The sequence below is a fragment of the Mustelus asterias genome, chromosome 1 (assembly GCF_964213995.1).
Source record: "Mustelus asterias chromosome 1, sMusAst1.hap1.1, whole genome shotgun sequence".
NCBI lineage: Eukaryota > Metazoa > Chordata > Chondrichthyes > Carcharhiniformes > Triakidae > Mustelus > Mustelus asterias.
The window spans coordinates 149,571,239-149,596,072 of NC_135801.1; the positions used below are offsets into that span (position 1 = coordinate 149,571,239).

General features: G+C 43.8%; 1 protein-coding gene across 3 annotated transcripts in view; it reads left to right on the forward strand.

Annotated features, from left to right (window-relative positions):
- Nucleotides 1–24,834, forward strand: part of rai14 (retinoic acid induced 14) — a 217,372-nt gene that overhangs the window by 146,891 nt on the left and 45,647 nt on the right. For all 3 annotated transcript variants that reach the window (XM_078220432.1, XM_078220442.1, XM_078220421.1), the window contains 4 exons: nt 2,201–2,258; nt 9,257–9,327; nt 15,234–15,340; nt 24,610–24,797. In XM_078220432.1, coding sequence (XP_078076558.1) covers nt 2,201–2,258; nt 9,257–9,327; nt 15,234–15,340; nt 24,610–24,797 — 424 coding nt within the window. The remainder of the gene's footprint in view (nt 1–2,200; nt 2,259–9,256; nt 9,328–15,233; nt 15,341–24,609; nt 24,798–24,834) is intronic.

Sequence of the window (24,834 nt, forward strand, 5' to 3'; positions counted from 1 at the left end):
CCCGAGAGTTTTTATGAAAGCTAGAACATGGCTACTTGATTGTCTGAACTTCAACTGTAAATGCCGCACGGGACAGTGAATGATGGCATACAGGAGGCCTAGTATTGGCAATTTAAGTATTTTTAAGGTTGGTATGAGGGAAGACCAGGTTGGGCTTCAGCTGTAGATGTGCAATGTAAAGGTGGCAATAGATGGACTGGTTACATAGTTCTGGATGAAGGTGGAGAGTTTTCTATGTGGAGATGCTGGCGTTGGACGGGCAGAGTAAGAAGTCTCACAACCCCAGGTTAAAGTCCAACAGGTTTATTTGGAATCGCGAGCTTTCAGAGCGCTGCTCCTTCAAGTGAGTGGAGAGGTAGGTTTCACAAACATGGCACATATAGACAAAGACACAATTGCAAGATAATGGTTGGAATGCAAGTCTTTATAGGTAATCAAGTCTTTAGAGGTGCAGATAGTGCAAGTGGAGAGAGGGATCATCACAGGTTAAAGAGGTGTGAATTGTCTTGTGTCAGGACAGTTAGTGAGATTTTGCAAGCCCAGGCCAAATGGTGGGGGTTACACGTAGTGTGACATGAACCCAAGATCCCAGTTGAGGCCGCCCTCATGCATGTGGAACTTGCCTATCAGTTTCTGCTCGGTGATTCTGCGTTGTGTATCTTGAAGGCCACTTTGGAGAACGCTTAACCGAAGATCGGAGGCTGAATGACCTTGACTGCTGAAGTGTTCCCGACTGGAAGGGAACACTCATGCCTGGTGGACCGGGATCTTGGGTTCATGTCACACGACATATAACCCCCACCATTTGGCCTGGGTTTGTAAAATCTTGCGGTCACGGGCGTTCGGCCTCTGATATTCGGGTAAGCGTTCTCCAAGGCGGCCTTCGCGACACACAATGGCGCGGAGTCTCCGCACACACGAGGACGGCCTCAACCGGGATATTGGGTTCATGTCACACTATTTGTAACCCCCACAGTTGCCTGGACCTGCAGAGTTTCACTGGCTGTCTTGTCTGGAGACAATACACATCTTTTTAGCCTGTCTTGATGCTCTCTCCACTCACGTTGTTTTGTTTCTTAAAGACTTGATTAGTTGTAAGTATTCGCATTCCAACCATTATTCATGTAAATTGAGTTTGTGTCTTTATATGCCCTGTTTGTGAACAGAATTCCCACTGACCTGAAGAAGGGGCTTGGAGCTCCGAAAGCTTGTGTGGCTTTTGCTACCAAATAAACCTGTTGGACTTTAACCTGGTGTTGTTAAACTTCTTACTGTGTTTACCCCAGTCCAACGCCGGCATCTCCACATTGTAAAATCTTGCCAGCTGTCCTGGCTTGAGACAATTCACATCTCTTTAACCTGTGATTATCCCTCTCTCCACATGCACTGTCTGCACCTTTAAAGACTTGATTACCTGTAAAGACTCACATTGCAGACATTATCTTGCAATTGTGTGTTTGTCTATATATGCCGTGTTTGTGAAACCCACCTCTCCACTCACCTGATGAAGGAGCAGCGCTCTGAAAGCTCGTGATTCCAGATAAACCTGTTGAACCTGGTGTTGTGAGACTTCTTACTGTGCCCATCCAGAGAGAGACATGGTTTGCTTCTTTTTCTCATTACGGGTACCCCTTTCTTTTCCATTGCAGCTGAAAGCCCATCTTCCAATCTTTCTGTAGTTAGCATTTTGAAGCGGTATAACAGTAACAGTGCTGTCATAGCTTTGAATTAGTTAACTTCTCCGGTATGATAATAGGAAATGATCAAAATTGAAAACATTGTTTAATCTTCGTACTCTGTAGAATTAAATTTATGTGATACTGAGTCTCTAATATAAATTTAAATTCCGCACTTCTGGAACAAATAGTTATGTCATCATTCCAACTTAAGGTAACTTCATAAATTTGACATGCAGTTGACGTGCCATTTAAAGTATAATAGCCCTGAGGGATAAAACACTTCAGTAAATTAAGTATTTAATTGTTTAACCTCACAAGAAGAACACTCACTGTCTCATGCTTTTCCCTCTGTGCTGTTATATCCATTGTATGTGTGAGATAAGTCCTGCAGGATGTCATGTCAGACTAATGAAAGAAATGTGACGTGTCTCTGAACTAACATTGTTATTGTATCCAAAACAGACACAAAGTTCTAGAATAGAGCATAAAACAAATTTCTGCCACTTCATGTTTCTTAATAGTACAAGTGTCCTGTGGAATGCGCTGACAGCAATGGGAAGACTGCCTTGCACCATGCAGGTAAGGAATATTATTTGTTTAAAGACATTGTTCATTTTATGACTGAGGGACTCGATGCTATTCTGTAAATACTCTGATTTGCATGAGGAATGCCAAAAAGTTGATTTTTATCAACCTCAACAAGAGTGATCCTGGGCTCCGCACTATAGGAAGGATGTGAACGCATTGAGGATCGATTGGAAAGGTTGGGACTGTTCTTGGAGCGAAGAAGACCAAGAGGAGATTTGATCGAGGTGTTCAAATTCATGAGGGGATTGGACAGAGTAGATAGGGAGAAACTGTTCCTGCTCGTAAAAGGATCAAGTACGAGAGGGCAAAGATTTAATGTGATTTGCAAAAGAAGCAAATGTGATGTGAGAAAGAAATTTTTCAGTGAAATGCACTGCCTGGAAGTGTGGTGGAGCCAGGTTCAATCGAAGTAATTAAAGAGGGCATTAGGTTATTATTTGAATGGAAAAATGTGCAAGGGTACGGGGAAAAGGCAGGATAATTGCACTAAGTCATAATGTTCATTTGGAGAACCACTGCAGATGCAATGGGCTGAATGGCCTCTTTCTGCCCCAAAACAATTCTGTGATTCAGCAATGCTGGGGTCGTCAGGAGGAGACCGAGATGGGTTTTCCACTATCACTTTCCTCTAAAGGTATCTCAAATGCTTCATCTTTGACTCTTGCACGGTTGTGCTGGGCTCTCCCATCATTGAGGACAGGAATATTTTTGGAGCCTGCACCCCCTCCTCTTAGTTATTTAATTATTTGCTAGCATTCACGATTGGATGTAGCAGAACTGCAGCACTCCGATCTGAACCATTGATTGTGGGATCTGTTAGCTCTGTCTGTTGCTGCCTCTGCTGTTCGGTATGCGGGTAGTCTTATGTTGTAGCTTCACCAGCTTGACATCTCATTTTTAGGTTTATTTGATTCTGTTCCTGGCATTTCCTCCTGCACTCTTCATTGAACTAGGGTTGATCCCTTGGGTTGGTGGCAATGGTAGAGGGGGAGGCATGCCAGGTCATGAGGTTGCAGATTGTGGTTGAGTGCAATTCTGCTGCTGATGACAACCCACAGCATCTCATAGCCTGTTTTCAGTTGCTGGACCTGTTCAAAATCTATCCCCTTTAACATGGTGGTAGTGCCACACAGCACAACAGTGGGTATCCTTAAATTTCACAAGGACTGTGCGGTGATCACTCTGACCAGTATTGTCATGGACAGTGTCCAGTAGGTTTTCTTGGTTCCCTCGTCAGCTGCCACAGGTCCAGTCTGGCAGTTATGTATTCGGCCAACCTGGCCAGTAGTTGTGCTATTGCACCACTCTTGGTGATATTGAAGCCTCCACCCAGAGTACTTTGTGACCTTGCCACCCTCGGTGCTTCCTCCAGTTGAGTATTCAACATAGAATCATAGAAATCATAGAAACCCTACAGTGCAGAAGGAGGCCATTCGGCCCATCGAGTCTGCACCGACCACAATCCCACCCAGGCCCTACCCCCACATATTTACCCGCTAATCCCTCTAACCTACGCATCCCAGGACTCTAAGGGGCAATTTTTAACCTGGCCAATCAACCTAACCCGCACATCTTTGGACTGTGGGAGGAAACCGGAGCACCCGGAGTAAACCCACGCAGACACGAGGAGAATGTGCAAACTCCACACAGACAGTGACCCGAGCCGGGAATCGAACCCGGGACCCTGGAGCTGTGAAGCAGCAGTGCTAACCACTGTGCCACCGTGCCGCCCATAACATGAGGCGGTACTGATTGGTCAGCTGAGGTGGTAGGTGGCAACCAGCAGCCAGTTTCCTTGCTCAAATTGGACTCGATGTATGATATTTCATGGAATCTTGTGTCAATGTTGAAGTCCCCAGGCAACTTCCTCCAGACTATATACCATGCTGCCACCTCTCTGGATATGTACTGTCGGCGGAACAGGACAGACCAAGGGATGTGGTGGCAATGTCTGGTACGTTGACTGTAATATTTGATTCAGTGAGTGTCACCATATCAGGCTGTTCCTTGACTAGTCTGTGGGACAACTCTCAATTTTAGCACAAGCCACGCAATGTTACTAAGGAGACCTTTGCAGGATCGCCAGGGCTAGATGTGCCGAGGTTGATGCTGGTTCATCCTCTGGTTTTATTCCTATTTATCTTTTTTTTGTAGCAGTGGGGCAAATGGCAATCAGACAAAGGTATTGCAAGGGTCTCCTGCCTTTCGGGGAGGGTAAGAGGGGAGACACCTTTTTTGTTGACTAGAGGAAGCACCGTACACATTGGAAAATTGTCTTTTATGTTGCCTTAGTGGAGCTCACTCGCTTTGTACAGTTTTACCCAGCTCAGGACCAGGTTAAAATGCCCTTGGAGTCCCATATACATCATGGCATTTGTTAATGAGGCACCTGTTGGCATTCAATGGGAGCCCTTTTCAAAGTCACAAATGACATCTTACGTGACTATGATAAAGGTAAGCTAACCCTCCTTGTTCTTCTGGACCTGTCCAGAGCCTTTTGAATGATAGATCATTCCATCTTTCTCTCAGTTGTTCTCTGGGTGGTACTGCACACACCTGGTTCCATTCCTATTTATCTGATCATGGCCAGGGAATCAGCATCCATTCTTCCCATTGCCAGACAAATACCTTTAGTACTCGCAAGGATCTGTCCTTGGTCCCCACCTATTTCTCAACCGCATCCTGCCCAGTGGCGATGTTATTCAAAAACATTATGCACCATGCTCACACACCCAGTTTTACCTCACCACCAATTACCTGAACTCCACTGCCTCACAATTTCAGCTTCCTTCCCCCCCACCCCCCAACAGCCACGCCCCATCAACACCATCCCTCTCCCCAACTACATTTGAGGCTGAACCAGCTACATCCCCTGTGTCATAATTGACTCCAGACTCCAGAGTTGAACTTCCAGTCATATATCCGTATCCTTGCTAAGACCAGACTTTTTCCACCTTTGTGACATATCTAACAGAACGTCACAGTGGCACAGTGGTTAGTACTGCTGCCTGACTGCGCCAGGAACCCGGGTTCCAATCTGGCCTCGGGCAACTGTCAGTGTGGAGTTTGAAGCCTGCGCAGGGTTTCCTCCGGGTGCTCCAGTTTCCTCCCACAGTCCAAAGATGTGTGGGTTAAGTGGATTGGCCATGCTCAATTGTTCCTTAGTGTCCAAAGGGGGACTAGCAGGGTAAGTACATGGGGTTACAGGGATGAGCCCTGGGTGGGATTGTTGTCAGTGCAGGCTCGATGGGCTGAATGGTCTCCTCATTCAGCCCATCGAGCCTGCACTGACAACAATCCCACCCAGGGCTCATCCCTGTAACCCCATGCACTTACCCTGCTAGGGGTTCAACGATTCTATGACTCCTGATCCTTTCCTGCTTCCCTCATCCATGCGTTTGTTACCTCCACCTTGACTATTTTAACATAGTTCTCCAACATTCCACTCTCTGTAAACTTGAGATTATCCAAACTCGTTTTGCCCGTGTCCTGATCCCAAGAAATGCCGTTCACCACCTCCTGTGTGGTCACTGACTGAAACTGGCTCCAGGTTAAGAAACACCTCAATGTTAAATTTATTATCCTTGTTTTCAAATCCCTTCATGGCCTATCACGGTCAGGTCACTTGAGCATCCCCCTGACTTTAATTGCTCCACCGTTCATGTCTGTAATGTTGCTGCCCAGGCTCTAAGCTCTTGAATTTCCACAGCTCATCTGCTACACACACACACACACACACACACACACACACACACACACACACACACACACATTGGCCAAGGTTTTGATCATCAGACCTAATATCTCCTTATAAGTTAATGTTTGTTTATTAGTCACAAGCAAGCTTAGATTAACACTGCAATGAAGTTACTGTGAAAACCCCCTAGTCACCACACTGTGGTGCCTGTTCGTCTGCACTGAGGGGGAATTTAGCATGGCAAATGCACCTAACCAGCATGTCTTTCAAACTTTGGGAGGAAACCGGAGGAAACCCACGCAGTCACGGGGAGAGCGTGCAAACTCCACACAGACAGTGACCCAAGCCGGTAATCGAACCTGGGTCTCTGGTGCTGTGAGACAGCAATGCTAATCCCCATGTGACTCAGTGTCATGTATTGTTTCAAGATGTCTGTGTGAAGTACCTATCGGTGTTATTAGTGCTCCCCACTGCCAAAATAGTTAAATTGTCAGAATAGAGGACTAAATGCAGTCTCTTCATTTTAACTGCATTCCTGCTCCACTTCAAACCAGATAAAATTCCATTGATGCAAATGTTGGGGGCAATTTTCCCAACCCGTGCTTTTGTAGCACAGCGGGCTGGGAGACTCTAGCAGAGGCCGTTTCGCGGACTCCCCGCTGGGCACCACAGCCTCCGCGCATCTCCAGCAACCAGATTTTCGACGCCGTCAGCTCCGCACGGGAAATTGGCACAGAGCTGAATAAAATAGAATAGAATCCCTATAGTGCAGAAGGAAGCCATTCGGCCCATTGAGCCTTCACTGACATGATCCCACCCAGGCCCTATCCATATAACCCTACATATTTACCATGCTAATCCCCCTGACACTAAGGGACAATTTAGCATGACCAATCCACCTAACCCACACATCTTTCGACTGTGGGAGGAAACCGGAGCACCCAAAGGAAACCCACGCAAACATGAGGAGAACGTGCAAACTCCACACAGACAGTGACCCAAGCCGGAAATCGAATCCGGGTCCCTGGCACTGTGACGCAACAGTGCTAACCACTGTGCTGCCCAAATTATGTAAATCCTAATTTGAATCTGTTTTAAATGCCACTAACGGGCCCGGGACTGGTGGCCCCACCCTGATGGAGTGTAGGGTGGCAATTGAGGCCGGGAGAGGGGGGGGGGTGCCCCTGGGCATTGCCACCTTGGCAGTACTAGCCTGAGCCCCTGGCACTGCCCAGGGGGCATCTTCACAGTGCCCACGAGGCATTAGGCAGTGCCAAGGGGCAGGGCCTAATGGGATCGGGTCCTCCGGCGGGGCGATCGGTGGAGGTGTGTGGTCATGCTGCCACTCTGCATTTGGGTTGAGTGACGGAGGGAGGGAGGCCAGCCATCAAGACTGGGTATCAGATGGAGGGGGGGTCAGGGCTGCAGAAGAGGCAGGAGAGTTGGGACTGCCGGGAGATGGGGGAAATTGGGACTGCTGGCGGGGGGGAGCATCGAGGTGAGCTGGGGGCGGGAGGTGTTCGAGGCTGGCCTGGGCATAGTTGGGGGGGGGGCCAGAAATTGGTCCGTGGTGACGTCACACAGCCTGTGATGCGGGGGCCGCGGGGCTGTCCAGCAATCGAGCTGGCCAACAATCGGATGGCCAGCAGATAGGGTCCACTGCGTGTGCGTCAGGTCAGTGCATGCGCAGTGGCCCACTCAATGCTGTGCTGCCAGCCTCTCCAACCACTGATTTTTGGCCTGATTTACCCCCCCCCCGGTCCTCACTAAATATTCATATCTAGCAGCAAGGTTCACAGTAGGTTTGGTTGAACATGAACCAGTTGAGGAGACCCCATTCAGGGCGCAGAGGAAAATGTAGCCCCGAGTGAGAGCGAGATGGCTGGTCACTGCCTGGCGCAGATTGACGCTGCCCATTTATGTGTGGCGGGGTTGGCGTGAGAGTGTGATGGGAAAATGGCATGCCAGTGATGATTTTGATTGTGAGAGTGAGGGTCAAGATGGGAATGCAAGCGATGATTGAAGGAGATAGGAATAATTTGAGGATTGGAATGCTGCCGATGATTGTATGAGTTCCATAGTCTAGTGATTATGATTCCAGAAACTGGGAAATTAAATTCAGTAGTTGCTGCGTTTGTGGGCTGATACTAGAAAACAATAACCACGAAAGCTATCAGATTATTGTGAAAACTCAACTGGCTCATTAATCTCCTTCACAAAAGAGAACCTACCACCCCATTTAATCCGGGAAAACCATGGCAGGGGTGTATCGTTGGCAGGAACAGAAGATGCCACGAATGTGAACAGCTGGAGAATTCTGGCTATGATTTCAGTCCCTTACTTTGAATTGACTTCACCCCTTAGAGTAGCTGGGGATGGGCAGTAAAGACTGCTTTGCAAAGTGACACGATGCCACAGTGGGTTAGCACTGCTGCCTCACAGTGCCAGGGACCCGGCTTGGGTCACTGTCTGTGTGGAGTTTGCACGTTCTCCCTGTGTCTGCGTGGATTTCCTCCAGGTGCTCCGATTTCCTCCCACACTCCAAAAATATACTGGTTAGGTGCAATGGCTATGCTAAATTCTCCCTCAGTGTACCCGAGCAGGTGCTGGAGTGTGGCGACTAGGGGATAAATAAATAACTGAACTTTTAAAAATCCTCCACGTCCTAAGGAGAATGGCCATGATACAGGCCTAAGAATAATAACTGCAAGTATGCATTATAACTGGCAACTCACAATAAACTCAACAGGAGGCAACCATGTGAGAGAGCACAGTTTCTCATAACATTTGAAAATACTTATTTGTTTTTGAAGTATCATGGAGGTTCAGTGGCCTCCCTCAGTAGTCAAAAGGTTATCTTGAGTACTTTTAAGATCTGGTTTTACACTGGACTGGAATTAAACTGCAGCATTGTAAAGATGTGAGATGCCTCTTGGGGGAGCTGTCTTTTGGCTTTAGTGCTGTTGGAAGTTAGCTTGATAGCTAAGCTCTGAATTATACTGTTCCTTTCGAAAACTTGCCTGAAAGTGCTCTGCATCAATAGAAAGTACAGTGCAACTTCTGTCTAAAATGTGGCACAGCAGGTTCCAATACACTCCAACATGATGGGATTGGGTTGGTGGCAGCAATATTCCTCGTAATCATAATTTCATTTTAAAAAACATCCTCTATTTTGGTCTTATAATTGTGGTATAAAATAAAAATGTGATTTTTAAAATATGTGTAGATATATAAATTGAAGTAAATATGATTTATGTATGAGGACAGTGATAACTCTTCTTCTAATTCCTAGCTGGAAGTGGTTCTATTTCGATTGTTCAACTGTTGTGTGAACACAAGTGCCCAATTAATATCAAAGACACAGTATGTATCCACTTGTATCTTTTGTATAAATTTTATAGAGTCTAGCTGGACAATTTTTTGGATAGTTTAATCTTTCTATTACTTAAAGTTTAATCTAAATATATTAAGACAATAGTGCATCCTCTAACTGTTTTTTACCTATTTTGGCCTTGTTTTTTTTTGTTAACTTGAAACTACCTTTTCATTTCTCTGAGCTTTGCTTCAGCCTTTCTACTTGTTTCCATGGTGCGTGGTCCTATTTCGGAGGCAGCCTAACTTGTGGCTTCAGGTTAATATGGCCATTGCAGGGAGGTTGCCGGCTCGGACTATGGTGGGGGGGGGAGAATGATTGGATGGGGCTTGGGGGGGGGGGGGGGAGAATGATTGGATGGGGCTTGGGGGGGGGGGGGGGGGAGAATGATTGGATGGGGCTTGGGGGGGGGAGGGGGAGAATGATTGGATGGGGCTTGGGGGGGGGGGGGGAGAGAGGAGAATGGGCCAATAATCATGGGGTGAGGGGTGGATAGAGAGTGAATGCTAGCTCCAATCGGGGGTGGGAAGGGAAGCCCATGGGGCCTCAGTGGTGGCCAGAGTGCCTACAGTTTCTCCAGTTCCCACTCAATACTTCTGTCTTTTGCCACTTCAAGTAGCAGTTATTTTGCCTTTGTTGCTCTCTCCGACAGCCATTTTTTTTTCCTTTTTGTTCCCCCCCCCCCCCCCCCTCCTTATCCGAGTACCTGTGTCCTACCCCATCTCGACTTCCTCCAATTGCTTCACTGAAGAGTGTATTGTCCAGGTTCACACTTGCTGCCAGCTCTCACAGCTTTCCCAACATGTTTTAAGCATTCATCCTCCTTTGGGGCACTTCTATCTTTGCTCCACCACTGATCTGACCTTCAGGAACATACTTACTGTGATTGTACGTTTCCATCATACATTGGACTTTTCATTCTACAACAAACTCCAACACTATTCTCTTCACAAAAAATGCTTCTTTTAAATGTGTGCTTCATTTTTTTGTCTTAAGGGAGTCCCAGTGTTAGATATTCAACTCAAACGTAACTTTTACTCCAGGCACAGAAACAGACATAAATACAACATTTTAAATATGTTATGATAAGCTATGTGCATTGTATGAACAGATTCTAGTGTTATTTTGTAAACTTCCCTTTTTTGGTTGTTCACCGGGTGTGCTGGTGCATGTAAGGTGGTACAGTGGTTAACACTGCTGCCCCACAGCGCCAGGGACCCGGGTTCGATTCCCGGCTTGGTTCACTGTCTGTGCGGAGTTTGCACGTTCTCCCCATGTCTGCGTGGGTGCTACTGTTTCCTCCTACGCTCAAAAGATGTGCTGATTAGGTGCATTGACCCGAACAGTGCAGGAGTGTGGCGACGAGGGGATATTCACAGTAACTTCATTGCAGTGTTTATGTAAGTGTACTTGTGACAAATAAATAAACTTTACTTTTACTTTGCTTTAAAGTCAATGCCATGGGCCATTATACCAATGGGCCTCCAGTGCTGTCTGCCCCAGGAAAATTACGTCCACTAATATGAATAGATAGTTTAATTCATTTCAGGTGTTCTTTTGCTCTGGGAATACGTAACAATATGTCTTAAGAATTCTGTTACACACAGAGGTGCTGATAGGATTGAGAAGGCAATTTGATTGGTCAAGTCTTAAATCACACAACACCTTTTATAGACTCAGCCTATTTTAATTTCATTTACAAAGAGAACGTTGAGCAAAATGTCTGCCTTAATTTCTTCTCTATGGCAACTGAGCAACATTCCCCATAATATTTGTGCATCTCCACTCTTCTATCCAGGCTAGTTGTTTTCTACCAATGACATTTACAATCTTGTTTAAAGTTGTTCGTGCTTGCCAGTTTCTTGCAATGCTTTGCCAGTTTATAATAGTTACAAATGGGTGCAAAGTTGACCTTGCAAAAGTTGCATCCAGTAATCTTTTTTTTAAAAAACCACAGTCACTGGAAAGTTATTCAGAAAAAAAACCAAAGAATATATTAAACACTGCAACCTTCAGTGTGTTGCTTCCAGAAAATGTAATTCAGTGTAGGCATGCCTTTAAATAGGGTTTATTAATTCAAATTAAAAAGTTTGATTGGTTCTGTCCTTATAGATGATTGAGGTGTTCTGTTTCAATTTAAATAGTTGGTATGTTTTTGTATATTTCAGAATACTTTTGTCAGTATCCTTTATGGGGTATGTGACGGATAAATTGACATGTTTTGCAGTTAAGCTTTTAAAAATGCAAGTTGTGATGTTACTGTGGTGCTCAGAGCATGCATTGATTTTCTGAGGTAAAATGCATATGTGGTCGCCATGTAAATCACCTGGAACAGAGTAAATATTGAAATGCCTCATTTCACGCAGTGCATTAGATTTTCCTAAGCTTAGATCTTATACAAACCAAGGTGTGTCTAAACTAGCCTGTTCCTGAAATGCACTGAAAAAAATGACATTTTCAGTATTCATCCCTATGGAGCGTTCACCTTGAGTAACTATGGAATATTTATAGGAACTTCCTGTGCATGGATAAGTAGATTCCAGAAAACCATTAAATGAGAGAAAGCTTTCCTCTTCACTTCGAGAAGCTTTTTATTTCCTCAGCTCCAAGGGGAATTTTATTCTGTTGAGTTTGCCCTTCCTGCTTTAGAAAGTATGCTATTTATATGCCCCTTAGAACTGTTTTCAGTCAAATTATTCGGTACTTCTATTTATGACCCTTTGTATGCCTGATATGGATATAGCAGCTGTTCATTTATCAGGATGAATTATTTAAAGCTCTGATTATATTTATGTCACTAATGTAATCAAGACATTATTCAAAAATTACGACTTTTTACTCTCGAGTTGGTAGGATTGCTATTAGGATTTCTGTTTCTGTATGACTCCATACTGATGCTGTCTAGAGAGATTCCCTAACTTGAAATCTGCTGAATACCATAGAGTAAGAAAACACTGTTTTCCTCCACGTTGCTGTCACCTTGATCTTCGTCATGTCGTGGGGTGCAACTAAACAAAGTCAAGTGCTTCATCACAGGACAAAGAGAATCAATCCTTGTGGGGAGTCTACTCTGGCTAACTCTCTGGTAGACCATTGGAGAATAAGAAAATTAAGAATGCCTTATCCTTCATTTAAAAAAAAATTAACTCTTAAAAATTGGTTGTGGATGCTAGATCCTAGGTTAATAAGCCTTGGAAGTCTGTATTAGGTGTCACTTACCAGTTTTTTAGTGGATTTTAAGAAATGCAATGGTTTGTCAGTCACTCTTGGTGTGCTAAAGCTATATATTTGTGTGAGCATGATTAAACATGTGAATCCTTCAGAGCACTGAGCAGCTTTTGAATCTCCTGATCAATTAATCTTCTACTTTTATGGTGGAAAGCATGAGATATCATGTATCCCTGCACCACTTTCAACTGATGTGTTCTTAATCAAGTGAAATTTTATGCTTCTCAAAACCAAACCCATAAGATTGAACGAAAAGCCTTTGCAAGATTGCTTTGTATTAGATATATTTTATTATATCTAGAAGGAATTTCAGAAGAAAATTAATATCTCAAAATAAATAAATATGGCACTTTAAGGTTTCATCTCGTCATGGGCAGGTAGAGCAACCCAAACTTGAGATCACTGAATTCCTGAAGGTTAATTGTCCAGTAGTATCATCTAATGTGTTCATTTTCTATGGCACATGACTGAATCTTAAGAGAAACTGTACTTGTTTTTAAAGAGCAATAACTTGGGTAACCTGCAATCACCAAATGTGATAGTGTATCCAGCAGTACAAAGAGTAGATTCAACATCCCATCATTGATACTCATATTAAAAGAAAATAAGATATACAGTTGACATGAAAAGAAAAAGAACTGTAGATGCTGGAAATCTGAATTGAAATCAGAACGCATTGAGAATGTACAGGTCAGTTTAGTTCATTTACTAGTGTCGCAAGTAGACTTACATTAACAATGCAATGAAGTTACTGTGAAATTACCTCAGTCGCCACACTCTGGCGCCTGTTCAGGTACACTGAGGGAGAATTTAGTATGGCCAATGCATCTAACCAGCACGTCTTTCAGACTGTGAGAGGAAACCAGAACACCGGGAGGAAACCCATGCAGACACAGAACGTGCAGACTCCACACAGACTCCACTAAGACGGGAATCGAGCCCGGGTCCCCGGTGCTGAGAGTGTTAACCATGGTGCCACCGGGCCACTTGTTAGTAATGTGAGAAGTTACTTTTTAAGTTAAAGCCATTGAACAAGAAAGGGTTTGACTACTAATTTCTAGCCCCCATCCCCAGCATTGGAAATTTCCCGAGACTGAGATTTTTCTCTTGCATTTGTAAAGGTCCATAAGTGTGTTTGGTTTATTTCCCATAGCTGCTCAACAATGTCTGGGCTTTCTGTTCTCCCCATAAACCATAGAATCCTGACAATGCAGAAGGAGGCCATTTGGCCCATCAAGTCTGCACCAAATCTCCAAAAGAGCAACCCCCACCGCTCTATCCCTGTGACCCTACGCATTTATCATGGCCAATCCACCTAACCTACACATCTTTGGAGACCAAGGGGCAATTTAGCATGGTCAAGCTAATCTTGCATGAAATTGGGCTGCGGGGGATGCAATTGAGTAGACTGTGGCACGGTGGCACAGTGGTTAGCACTGCTGCCTCACAGCGCCAGGGACCCGGGTTCAATTCCTGGCTTGGGTCACTGTCTGTGTGGAGTTTGCACATTCTCGCTGTCTCTACTAACTCTGTCTACACTTCCCACTGCCTCAGCAAAGCAGCAGCATAATGAAGGACCCCACGCACCCCGGACATTCTCTCTTCCACCTTCTTTCTTCGGGAAAAAAATATAAAAGTCTGAGGTCACGTACCAACCGACTCAAGAACAGCTTCTTCCCTGCTGCTGTCAGACATTTGAATGGAATTACCTTGCATTAAGTTGATCTTTCTCTACACCCTAGCTATGACTGTAACACTACATTCTGCACTCTCTCGTTTCCTTCTCTATGAACTCTATGTTTTGTCTGTACAGCGCACAAGAAACAATACTTTTCACTATGTTAATACATATGACAACAATAAATCAAATCAAAACCTCCGGGTGCTCCGGTTTCCTCCCACACTCCAAAGATATGTGGGTTTGGTGGATTGGCCATGCTAAATTGCCCCTTTGTGTCAGGGGGATTAGCTAGGGTAAATGTATGGGATAGGGCCTCGGTGGGATTGTGGTTGGTGCAGACTCGATGGGCCGAATGGCCGCCTCCTGCACTGTAGGATTCTATGATTATATCACTGCGCAGAGACTCAATGGGCTCTGACAAAATCCTGTATCTATTGATGAAGGCCTGTGTACCAGAGCTATATGTTCTCTTTGTCAAACCCGCAGTGACACTAACTTCTGGTTGACCAATGAGGAGAATACCCAGGCCTGCTCTCTCCCTGTAAAGCAGCACAAATTTAACTCGACCAATTATCACTCTATCATCCTCTTCACTGTCACCAACTAACTGATGGAAGAAGTCATTAATAGTCCTACTGGTGACACTACTCATGCTAACATGCTCATTAACACTCAGCTCAGATTTTGTCAGACACTCTGAACAATCTCACTTCAGTTGTGGGTGTAATAGCTGAATACCAGTGAGAGTAACTGCCTTAAAAATCAAGGCAGCATTTGACTGAGCTTGGCACCAAGAAGCCCTCAGAAATTAACTAGTTCAGCGTAACACTGGTGATTGAATCTGGGAATATCCTAGTCAATTGGCCTCGATGCCAGACTGAGGGTTTTTTCAAATAAATGTTAAATATTAATGATCTTATCAGTACAGAGAGGTAATATGTGATTTATTTTTTTTCTCTGCCACCCTGCATTTATTTGGAATTCTAGGAAGGTTTTACACCACTCATCCAAGCTGCACACAACAACCATGCTGAGGTGTGTCATTACCTGATGGATCAGGGAGCAGATATTGATGCAAGAGACAAGAATGGCAGGTAATAAGGTGCATCAATTCAAAATGTCTGTAATTTTTTAAAAAAATCATAATTGTGCTGTTTTAGAGATTTAGCTAGATTTGTATGGCTCTTTGTCCCATCCTCATCCTCCAGTTAATTAATGGGGGGCGGGGGGTATTCACCAGTCCTGTTCGCCACTAGCAGGAATCCTGATTGCCCACTGAATGGGGCGTCACAGCTAAACTGGGATTCCTGCCAGGAGTGGATGCATTTGGGATTCACCGGGCCGGCTGCAATTGGGTTCCCGCCCATTATGTAAAACCGCTTGTTTAAATGTCATTCGCTCATTCAGTGCCCTCCCGTGATTCACCCACCTCCCACACAGGAACAGGCTTTGGTGCTGGCCATGATCTGTATGGACCTGGCGTTCAACCCCGAGAGGCGTCAAGGAGATAGGTCCAGTGCCCATGTGCCCCTCCATGGCTGTTAGGCTGCAGAGGAAGTGTTCCTCCTAGGTCCTGAATGTTGAGTGGACTCTGGCTGGGGCAAGAAGTTGACCTCGGCATTCTTCCCTCAGGGTGGGGGTCTTGCGGCTGGACTGCCACATCTCGCCCTGGGAAAGGTGCCACGCTCCAACCTCTGAAAAGCCAGGCTGTTTCCCAAGAATCCCACTTAACAGGAGTGCCAGCACCAACAGTTTTCCCGTTGAAGTGGGCACTTGATGCTGATTCAGGTGAATCGAGGCCTGAATATTTGTAACAGAATACAATTGCATTCTGAAAATGTCAATGTTATGCATCAGTTTGTGAGAAAGTATACATATGAGCTTGTGATAGGCTGTATGTGTTGTTGACGTCATGAACCACTGAACAAGTAAATCAATGTGTTTCCAGGACATGTGATGAAACATTGAGGGTGCTTGTTTCACAACATTGCAGGCAAATTTAAGTTGTTGTGACTTAAACATAGAGCTTTGTTTTTTGATGTGTGTAGTTTTTATAATTGGTTATTTTATAAAATTAGTTGGTTTATAACAAGCTAAGTAAGTAACTTTGCAAGAATCCATTTCTAAATCAATGTATTGAGGTGTGCTTGGCTTTTTTTTTCTAAATTGCAATCTAAGTGTGCATGCATTCTGGTGCAAAAGAAGTCTTTTAACCTCCACACAAATTCCCTTTTAAATTAACCTCATGTGCCTGCTTTCACCATTTCTCAATCCTTTCCCCTCTTCATCCCAATGATACTATCAACTTCATTGGTGTTCCCTGGTACCTCATGTCACAGCTCTATTGCCCTTTGGAAAATATGTCCATGCTCCCTTTTCTCACTCCTAATATGCTAATTTTCAAATTTATAGCAATGATATTTGAAATAGTTTAATGTATATCTGAATCAGCTTTCTAATTTTCCTTCATAATCTTGAAATGTTTAGTTAGATCACTTTGAAGTCTCTTTTATAGCTGGGATTCTCCGCCCCTGCTTTCGGCTGGCGGGAAGCTTGGTGGGGGCGGAGAATCCAATGGAAGTTCCCAAATGGCTTTTAAGGTTGGCAGGGCTTCCCATTCCAATTGTGTGTGCCCTCCAGCCCTCCCCCTGCACACAAGTGATGGAATGGGGTTCCTGCCGGTGGGATTTGCAACATGTTCTGACAAATGGAGAACCCGCCAGGCGCACAGGCCCCCAGGAGGGGTGAGGGTCATGCGCCCGGGCACTGTCTCTGGACACTGCTGCGCGTGCGTTGGGGGGAATTCCCACGTCCGTGGTGAAGATCCTTTTTAATTTTATTTTAGATCAGATTGACCCTTTTTAGGCCGAGGTTCCTGGTGGAGCGGGTTCATTCAGAGCCCACCCTGCTAGCATGACATCGTGGAACTCACCTCCAGCATTTTTTAACTAGGCGTCAAAAAATGTATGACAGGAAAAATCGGCAGTGGAGCCTGCATGCTACACATGCTGTTTTTCCACCCGTGTTGACACTTAGTTAAAAACAAAATCATAACATTCTGCCCTATATTTCTGGTAACTAACAGCAGGCTTAATGCTTGCCTTTAAACCCTGTGGAGATTGATATTTTTCCGGCTATTTGGTGACCATGTGAGGTCGAATTGATGTCTCTAATCCCATTACTAGAACGCCAATACATATTGGCTTTCTGTGACTCATAACTCAGAGGATTGAGTTTATTCTGGCAGCCAAGTGACACTTCATTTCAACCATTCAGCTTATATGTCATGGCTGCTGTTTAAAAAGGCATCCTCAACCAGTTCTGCTTTAATGAAGCAGGAGCAGTAACAGAAGAAATGAAGGACGTTAAATGAGTGTTGCGTTGCCAGATAATATTACAGGGGAGAGTGGCATACAGCCACAGCAGCCTGGGTGAGGACAGGGGGGGGTCTACCTCTCATGCAACATACTTGCCTATTTTGATTACATGTATTTTGTATAAAGCAGGGAGAATCTGAAAATTCCATATTTTTCAAATACTTAATGAGTAGCTTCTAAGAGTGAACAATGATGAAGATTGTCTAAATAGATATTAACAGCCATTCCCATAAGATGCATTAAAAATGCTTTGTTACCCTGTTTTAAATATGTAAGTTAAATATGCCACTACACACAAGAACTAAAAAGTTAAAATAGCGCAATTTGAATGTTTTAATACAACCAGGTATTATTGTGATTATCATTGTATAATAATTCATACTAGCTGTCATGCTGTAGTAACCTATGGTAGAATATTGTGACAGTGCTGCTTTCTTTTTTCAGGATCATCTTATCCCAGCAGTGAATCTGAGGGATGTATTGATTCAAGAGTTAAATAACTAAATAAAAAGGATTGTGCAGTACTGCTTCATGGTCATTCTGATCTTCCATTGGCCACTTGTACATATGTATTGGAAACATAAAGACCAAATTCTTTAGACAAAATTTAAGGGTGAAATTTGGAGAAGTTAGATCGCTAGAGAAATTAATCGAGTTGCTTAGAACCAATTTTTAAATGGTACAGTTGCAGCATGAATGGAAGTCTGTTCTGTTTCAAGATTATTCAAGTCCATTGATGCATTTATATGTTACAATGCGGCATTGGAGGAAGCCCTGCCTAGTTGCGGTGCTGATGCATAAATCAGGTGCACCTGATTTTCTTTTTGGTAGGCATTTTCTTCTACATTACCAGAGATGCAATGCCTGTCACCAGCAAGCTCACAGAATTGTTATGGTGCAGAAGGAGGCCATCTGGCCCATCGTGTCTGCATAGGAATCATGAGCAAGTAAACAAAATAATTGCTGACATAAATGAGTTTCCCCAGTCAGTCCCTCCTATTGCCCAGTGCTTCCCTCTGCTCCCACTCACCCTCCAGTTAATCCCCCACCCCCGCATAATCTTGTGCATCATGTAGGAACAAGCTACCCACAATGAAGGTGTCGACATTCACTTGTGTAATTTATATCAGGGCTGCCTCAGTCGCCTGGTGAATTAATGATACAGGTCATAATTTTTCTTGATTTTGTTGGTGACTGCTGAAACTGGTCAATTTTTCATGAGTGCAGCTGGAACTAGTGTCCATGAGTAAAAACATAATAATCATTAACAAATCTAATAACGAATTTGAGACAAATTTATTTGTTAAGAGTTGTTAGAATGTGGAACTTGCTAGCATTTGATGTACTTGGGTATGATATTACATGGACCAGCGATCCAAGGCCTGTACTCCTGATCAAATCTCAGCACAGCAAGTGGTAAATTTAAATTCAATTAATTAAATTAATCTGGAAGAAAAAAGGTAGCATCAATAATGGATTTTCATAAACACCCATCTGGCTCACGAATATTCTTTAGTGAAGGAAATCTGCTACTTCACAATCTGCTCTCGGCATTAATATCTAATTTCGCGAATAGGTTATTTGGTAGACTTACATTAACACTGCAATGAAGTTACTGTGAAAATCCCCTAGTCACCACACTCCGGCGCCTGTTCGGGTACACTGAGGGAGAATTTAGCATGGCCAATGTACCTAACCAGCACGCCTTTCGGACTGGGGGAGAAAATCGGACCACCCGTGGACACATACATGGACACGGGGAGAACGTGCAGACTCCACGCAGACCCAAGCCGGGAACCGAACACGGGTCCTCTTAGTCAATACCTTCTCAAAAAAGTACTGGCTAAGAGGAGAGGAGACTTGTGAGTAGGAACATCAGCTGCCATGTAATTGCGACCAGAGGTTTACAGATGAATGTAAACAAAATAGAACTGGAGGGCCGAAGCTTAGAAATTGAAAAGGATTGTGACATAAAAGTACAAGAATAATTTGTCCAGGCTGCAAGTTGGAAGATAGGAACAAGCTGCAATAAAAACAGACTAAAAATATGAACAAATAAAAGAAAAGAATGTGAGCAGTTTGGCAAGAAAAGTCCATATTCCAGCTATTAAATGTACATTTCCTCTTAACGTAATATCTTTATTGGATTTGTTCTGACAGGCCTTGCTAACTAAATATATCTCCTACCCTGGGGTTCCAGGCTGCTGCTTTTAATGCTGCCTATTCTTTGTGATTTTTCTTTTCATCCTAGTCCCAGGAGGAATTTGAAATATTAAATATCTGAGGTTAGCACAAGATGTGATGTAGAATCAGAGATATCAGATTCTTCTGTATTTTGTGCCAACTATTCAAAAGCATTAGTTTTTTTTTCCCTCTGACCTAACAATGGAGTGATATACAGCAAGCATCTATTCATGGAAAACAATACCTTTTTGAAATGTTAACCTTGTAAATTTATATTGGGCATTATTTTAATGACGAAGAAAAGAGGTAGTTGTAGAAGACGAGATCTGACCGTTTCAGTTACAGACCCATAATTAATTTGCGATATGCTGTAATGAGAAATTGTACGCTGTTTGTAATTATGAATAGATTGGCAAATTTTATTAAGATTTGCTTATCATTCTTGTAAGCTTAAAATTCAACTTTTTTTTAAAAAATGTATTATTTTATGAGATGTGGGCTGCAAGGCCAGCACTTTTTGCCCATCCCTAGTTGCCCTTGAGCTGAATGGCTTGGTCAGCAATTTCGGAGGGCAGCTAAGAATCAACCACATTGCTGTGGGGTCTGGAATCACGTGTAGACCAGACCAGGTAAAAAAGGCAGATTTCCTTCCCTGAAGGAAGTGGTTAGCACTGCTGCCTCACAGTGCCAGGGACCCCGGTTCAGTTCCCGGCTTGGGTCTGTGGGGTCTGCATGTTCACCCCGTGTCTGCGTGTATTTCCTCCAGGTGCTCCGGTTTCCTCCCACAGTCCGAAAGATGTGCTGGTTAGGTGCATTGGCCATGTTAAATTCTCCCTCAGTGTACCCAAACAGGCGCCAGAGTGTGACGACTATGGGATTTTCACAGTAACTTCATTACAGTGTTAATGTGAGTCTACTTGTGACACTAATAAATAAACTTTAAAAATTTAATAAACCAGATGGGTTTTTACCACAGTCAGTGATAAGTTCATGATCACAGCTGCAGATAATACCAATTATACTACTAATTCCAGTTATTATTAATTGAATTTAAGTTCCACCAGCAGCCATGATGTGATTTGAAGCCATGTCCCCATGTATTAATGATGTGGAGATGTCCTCATGGAGTAAATTTGATGCTTTTGGTTGGGTAACCTTTCCCTGGATTCCAAGTGAATTTGCAAAGGTGGATTAGATTAGGGCTATGCAACTTTCTTGCCTTCATGACACAAATAGCAGCTTTGCCATGGAGCATTGGGGGCCACCATAAACTACTTCAGATTGCTCAGCTGAAGGAATCCTGGCTTTCTGATTTGGAACTTATTCACCAGTGCACAATTGCGTTACAGTCAATCTTTAAACTTTCCAAAATTCACATGAGGCATGCCAGCTGATAAGGAATAAACAACTAGAGCTTTATTGCCTGGAATTCAAGACAGGATTGAGCTACATGTGGCTTAAACCAGGCTTTTGCTGCTTTTATGTAATGCCACCTGGATGTTGGTGCAGCAATAACAGGGTTACAATAAAGCAAGAGGTTAAATATTAACTGATTACTGTAATATTAACTTGCTTTTGTCAGACACAGTATTTTCTAGAAGGAAATTCCAAGAAACACAGCAAATAAGGAATGGAAGCAAGGATGGGAGGGAGATGATTTGGAGTCTGGAGAAACTATATACTTATAGAGCAGACGAGTGCTTGAAAAGGAAGGAATGAACTACAGTTTGGGGCCATGCAGCGAGTCTCCTGGTTGTTTGGGGATGTTGCTTCACTGTCGCTGGATCAAAATCCTGGAAGTCCCTCTCCAATAGCACTGTGGGTGTTTCCACACCACATGGACTGCAGCAGTTCATGAAGTGGTTGCAGCATATTGAGGTGCGAATTTGGTCCCCGTGGCTGTTCCGTGTGTCTGGATGAAGAACTGGTTGTTGAAGGTGAAGTTCATGAAGGCAGCTCACCACTGCCTTTTCACGGGCAGTTAGGAATGGGCAATAAATGGTAGCTTAGCCAGCAACCCCCACCTCCCATGAATGAACAAAAAAAATGAGGATAGAGGAATTGTGCTTTTGCTTTTTCGAAAAGAAGAAAGTAATCTTTCCTCACAACTTTCCCTTTGCACACCTGAGAGGATAGGTGATGAGATATCCTCAGTCTTCTATTGTTATCCTCTATTGAGTGCTAAGGGGCACTTTAGAATTCTCTGTTTACACCAGCTTGGTGCTATCCTTTTGAATTTTGGAAACTTGCTGCAGAGTATGTTGGATCTCTCATTTCTGTAGTGTTTTGAAGCACCAACCATGCCACCATGTTGCTCTTGCAATAAGAACATTTTAATGTTGTCTGTTTAGGAAGAAAGTAACTGTAACCCTGTAGTATAAAGGTAACCAACTGATCTAACCGTTACCACATTTCCCACTTTTTAAAACTCCATCCTAAGCATTCTTTCACCTATTGGCATTTTTAACCTCATCATGTTTTTCGTTGGAGGAATTTTTACATTTTATCCATCACTGAATATACATCGCAGAAACTATTTCTCCTTTTCATGTTCAGCATCTGTTTGCTCTTGAAGATTTAACTTGCTATAAAGGCCGTATTGATTCAACGCTTGTCCATTGCTTATGGAAGCAGATCTTTGCATCTTTTTATTCCTGGAAAGCGTAGAAGAGAAAAGTTGTTGTTCAACTAGTGGAACAGCTAGCCCTCAGTCCCCTCCTTTCTATTGCCGTCTTTCTTCGCAGCCTCTGTTTATGAATACAACTGTAGGAGCTGTTGGGCTATTTTCCCCCTTGACTGTGTAAACTCTGAATATGTCATACCACAAACTCTTCCTCCACCCTTCATCCTCACTGTATTGAAGTTAGAGATATGGGGGTTTATCATCAGAGCCAAAGGCTTGATGCCCCAATGACGGGACTGGATGGATGAAAAGTCATTATCACAACTGCTTCCAAGCTGTGGAGAGGTAATCCCCTTCTTCCTCCCTGATGTCCCAACTGGTTTCGGGAGACTTTCTATATTGGCCCATGATGCACATGGAAACATAGAAAATAGGAGCAGGAGGAAGCCATTCAGCTCTTCGAGCCTGCTTCACCATTCATTTTGATCATAGCTGATCATCCAACTCAATAGCTTGATCTCACCTTGGCCCCTTTTCATTTGATTGCCTTCACCCCACCTCCATGTTGAAGTTCCCTCACAGTCTCCAATCTGTCTTAGCCGTGTCATGCTCTGCTGGTGGGACTGATGAGGCTCCAAAGCTGTTGACCCTTTGATTGAACTGCCTGCCTTGGAAGCCTGCATTCTATCCTTAATACGAAATTGATGATGGAAGTGGCCAATTAGGAGGAACATGACTAGTGCATCACTTCTGTCAGTTCTGCTAAATTTTGGAGTAAGTTCGTAAAACGAATAGTGCACCGTTCATTAGCACATGCAAAGAGTCTGTGACCTATTTCAGGCAATCACCATGGACATCATTGTGGTCTCAAACTTCCATCACCGATTGAGCAGCGATTGGTGGGTTTTTACGTCAGAAAAATAGGTTCCACCATAGCAGTTCCTTTGCTCCATCCCCATTCCAGACATCTTTCCTGCTCTGCCTTACAGCTCCCATGTTTTCAAAGCTCAGTTTCAGAATTCCCTTTGGAAGTTCCCAAGTAAAGTTTGCACAGTGATTGACTGGACGTGCTATTGCCCGGCACCGGGAACGATCCGAAAATGCAATTTTAAATCACAAACTTCAGATGAGTCTGACTGGGTTTGATCAATAGTTACCCAGAAAATTAAAACCTTTCCTAACTTCTGGGTAACTATGGCACAGACCCAAATCAATCCCCACTGGATTTCTCCAGTCCACCCCCAGGCATTTTCTTCCACCCATCCCCTGACACCTCCGAGATCTCCCTCCACTCACCTCAGACAAGAACTCCCCAATCCTTGGGATTCTCAACCCTCGTCCTCCAGCCAGGCACTTCTCTTGCCCACTCCCCTCTTCCACACCACCCTCCCGAACCCCACCACTTCTCACTGGACCTTCAACTTACCTGCTTTACCTGCAATATAGCAGTGATTGCTATATTGACTGAGCTGCACTCGGCACTAGGTCCTGGGACGCACTGCATTTCCTGGATCTCGCCTGGCCTGAGTCAGAAGGTTGGTCAAGGCAGGATTTTGAGTAAGTCACTGAGAGCTAAGCGGCAATCTGATTTTGATTGCCACTCCAAGGAAGTTTAGGCCCTTAATCTCCTGATTTATCTCATCAGCATTTTGATTTGATTTATTATTGTCACATATACTAGCATACAGTGAAAAGTATTGTTTTTTGCGTGCTATAAAAAGCATACCATTCATAGAGAAGAAAAGGAGAGAGTGTAGAATGCAGTGTTACAGTCATAGCTAGGGTGTAATGAAATATCAACTTAATGCAAGGTAGGTCCATTCAAAAGTCTGATGGCAACAGGGAAGAAGCTGTTCTTGAGCCGGTTGGTACGTGACCTCAGACTTTTGTATCTTTTTCCCGACGGAAGAAGGTGGAAGAGAGTATGCACGGGGTGCGTGGCGTCCTTGGTTATGCTGTCTGCTTTTACCATGTCCAGCTCAGTATTACAATTGTGGACCTTAATAATTTACCTTTGTGCCTTTAAAAAAAAATGCATTCCTCACAATAGATGGTATAATGCACAACAAGTGTTTCTGAGACTCATCATTGTCACTAAAACTAATAATGTTAATTATATGGTGCGGTCATATCATTTCTGAGTGATTCACAATGTTCTTGTTTCTTTACCCTGCCCTAGGACTGCTGTAATGTTGGCCTGTGAGAATGGTAGTGGAAATGCAGTTGAAATGTTAGTCAAGCGGGGTGCCAACTTGAAGTTAGTAGACGCGCTGGGTCATGATGCACTCCATTACTACAAGCTCTCAGGAAATGCTGATGTCCTAAGTTTCCTTCAGGCTACACTTAAAAAGGATTCCGAGGATGCTGGTACGTGCCTTATCTGCTTATAATAAAGGAAATGGTT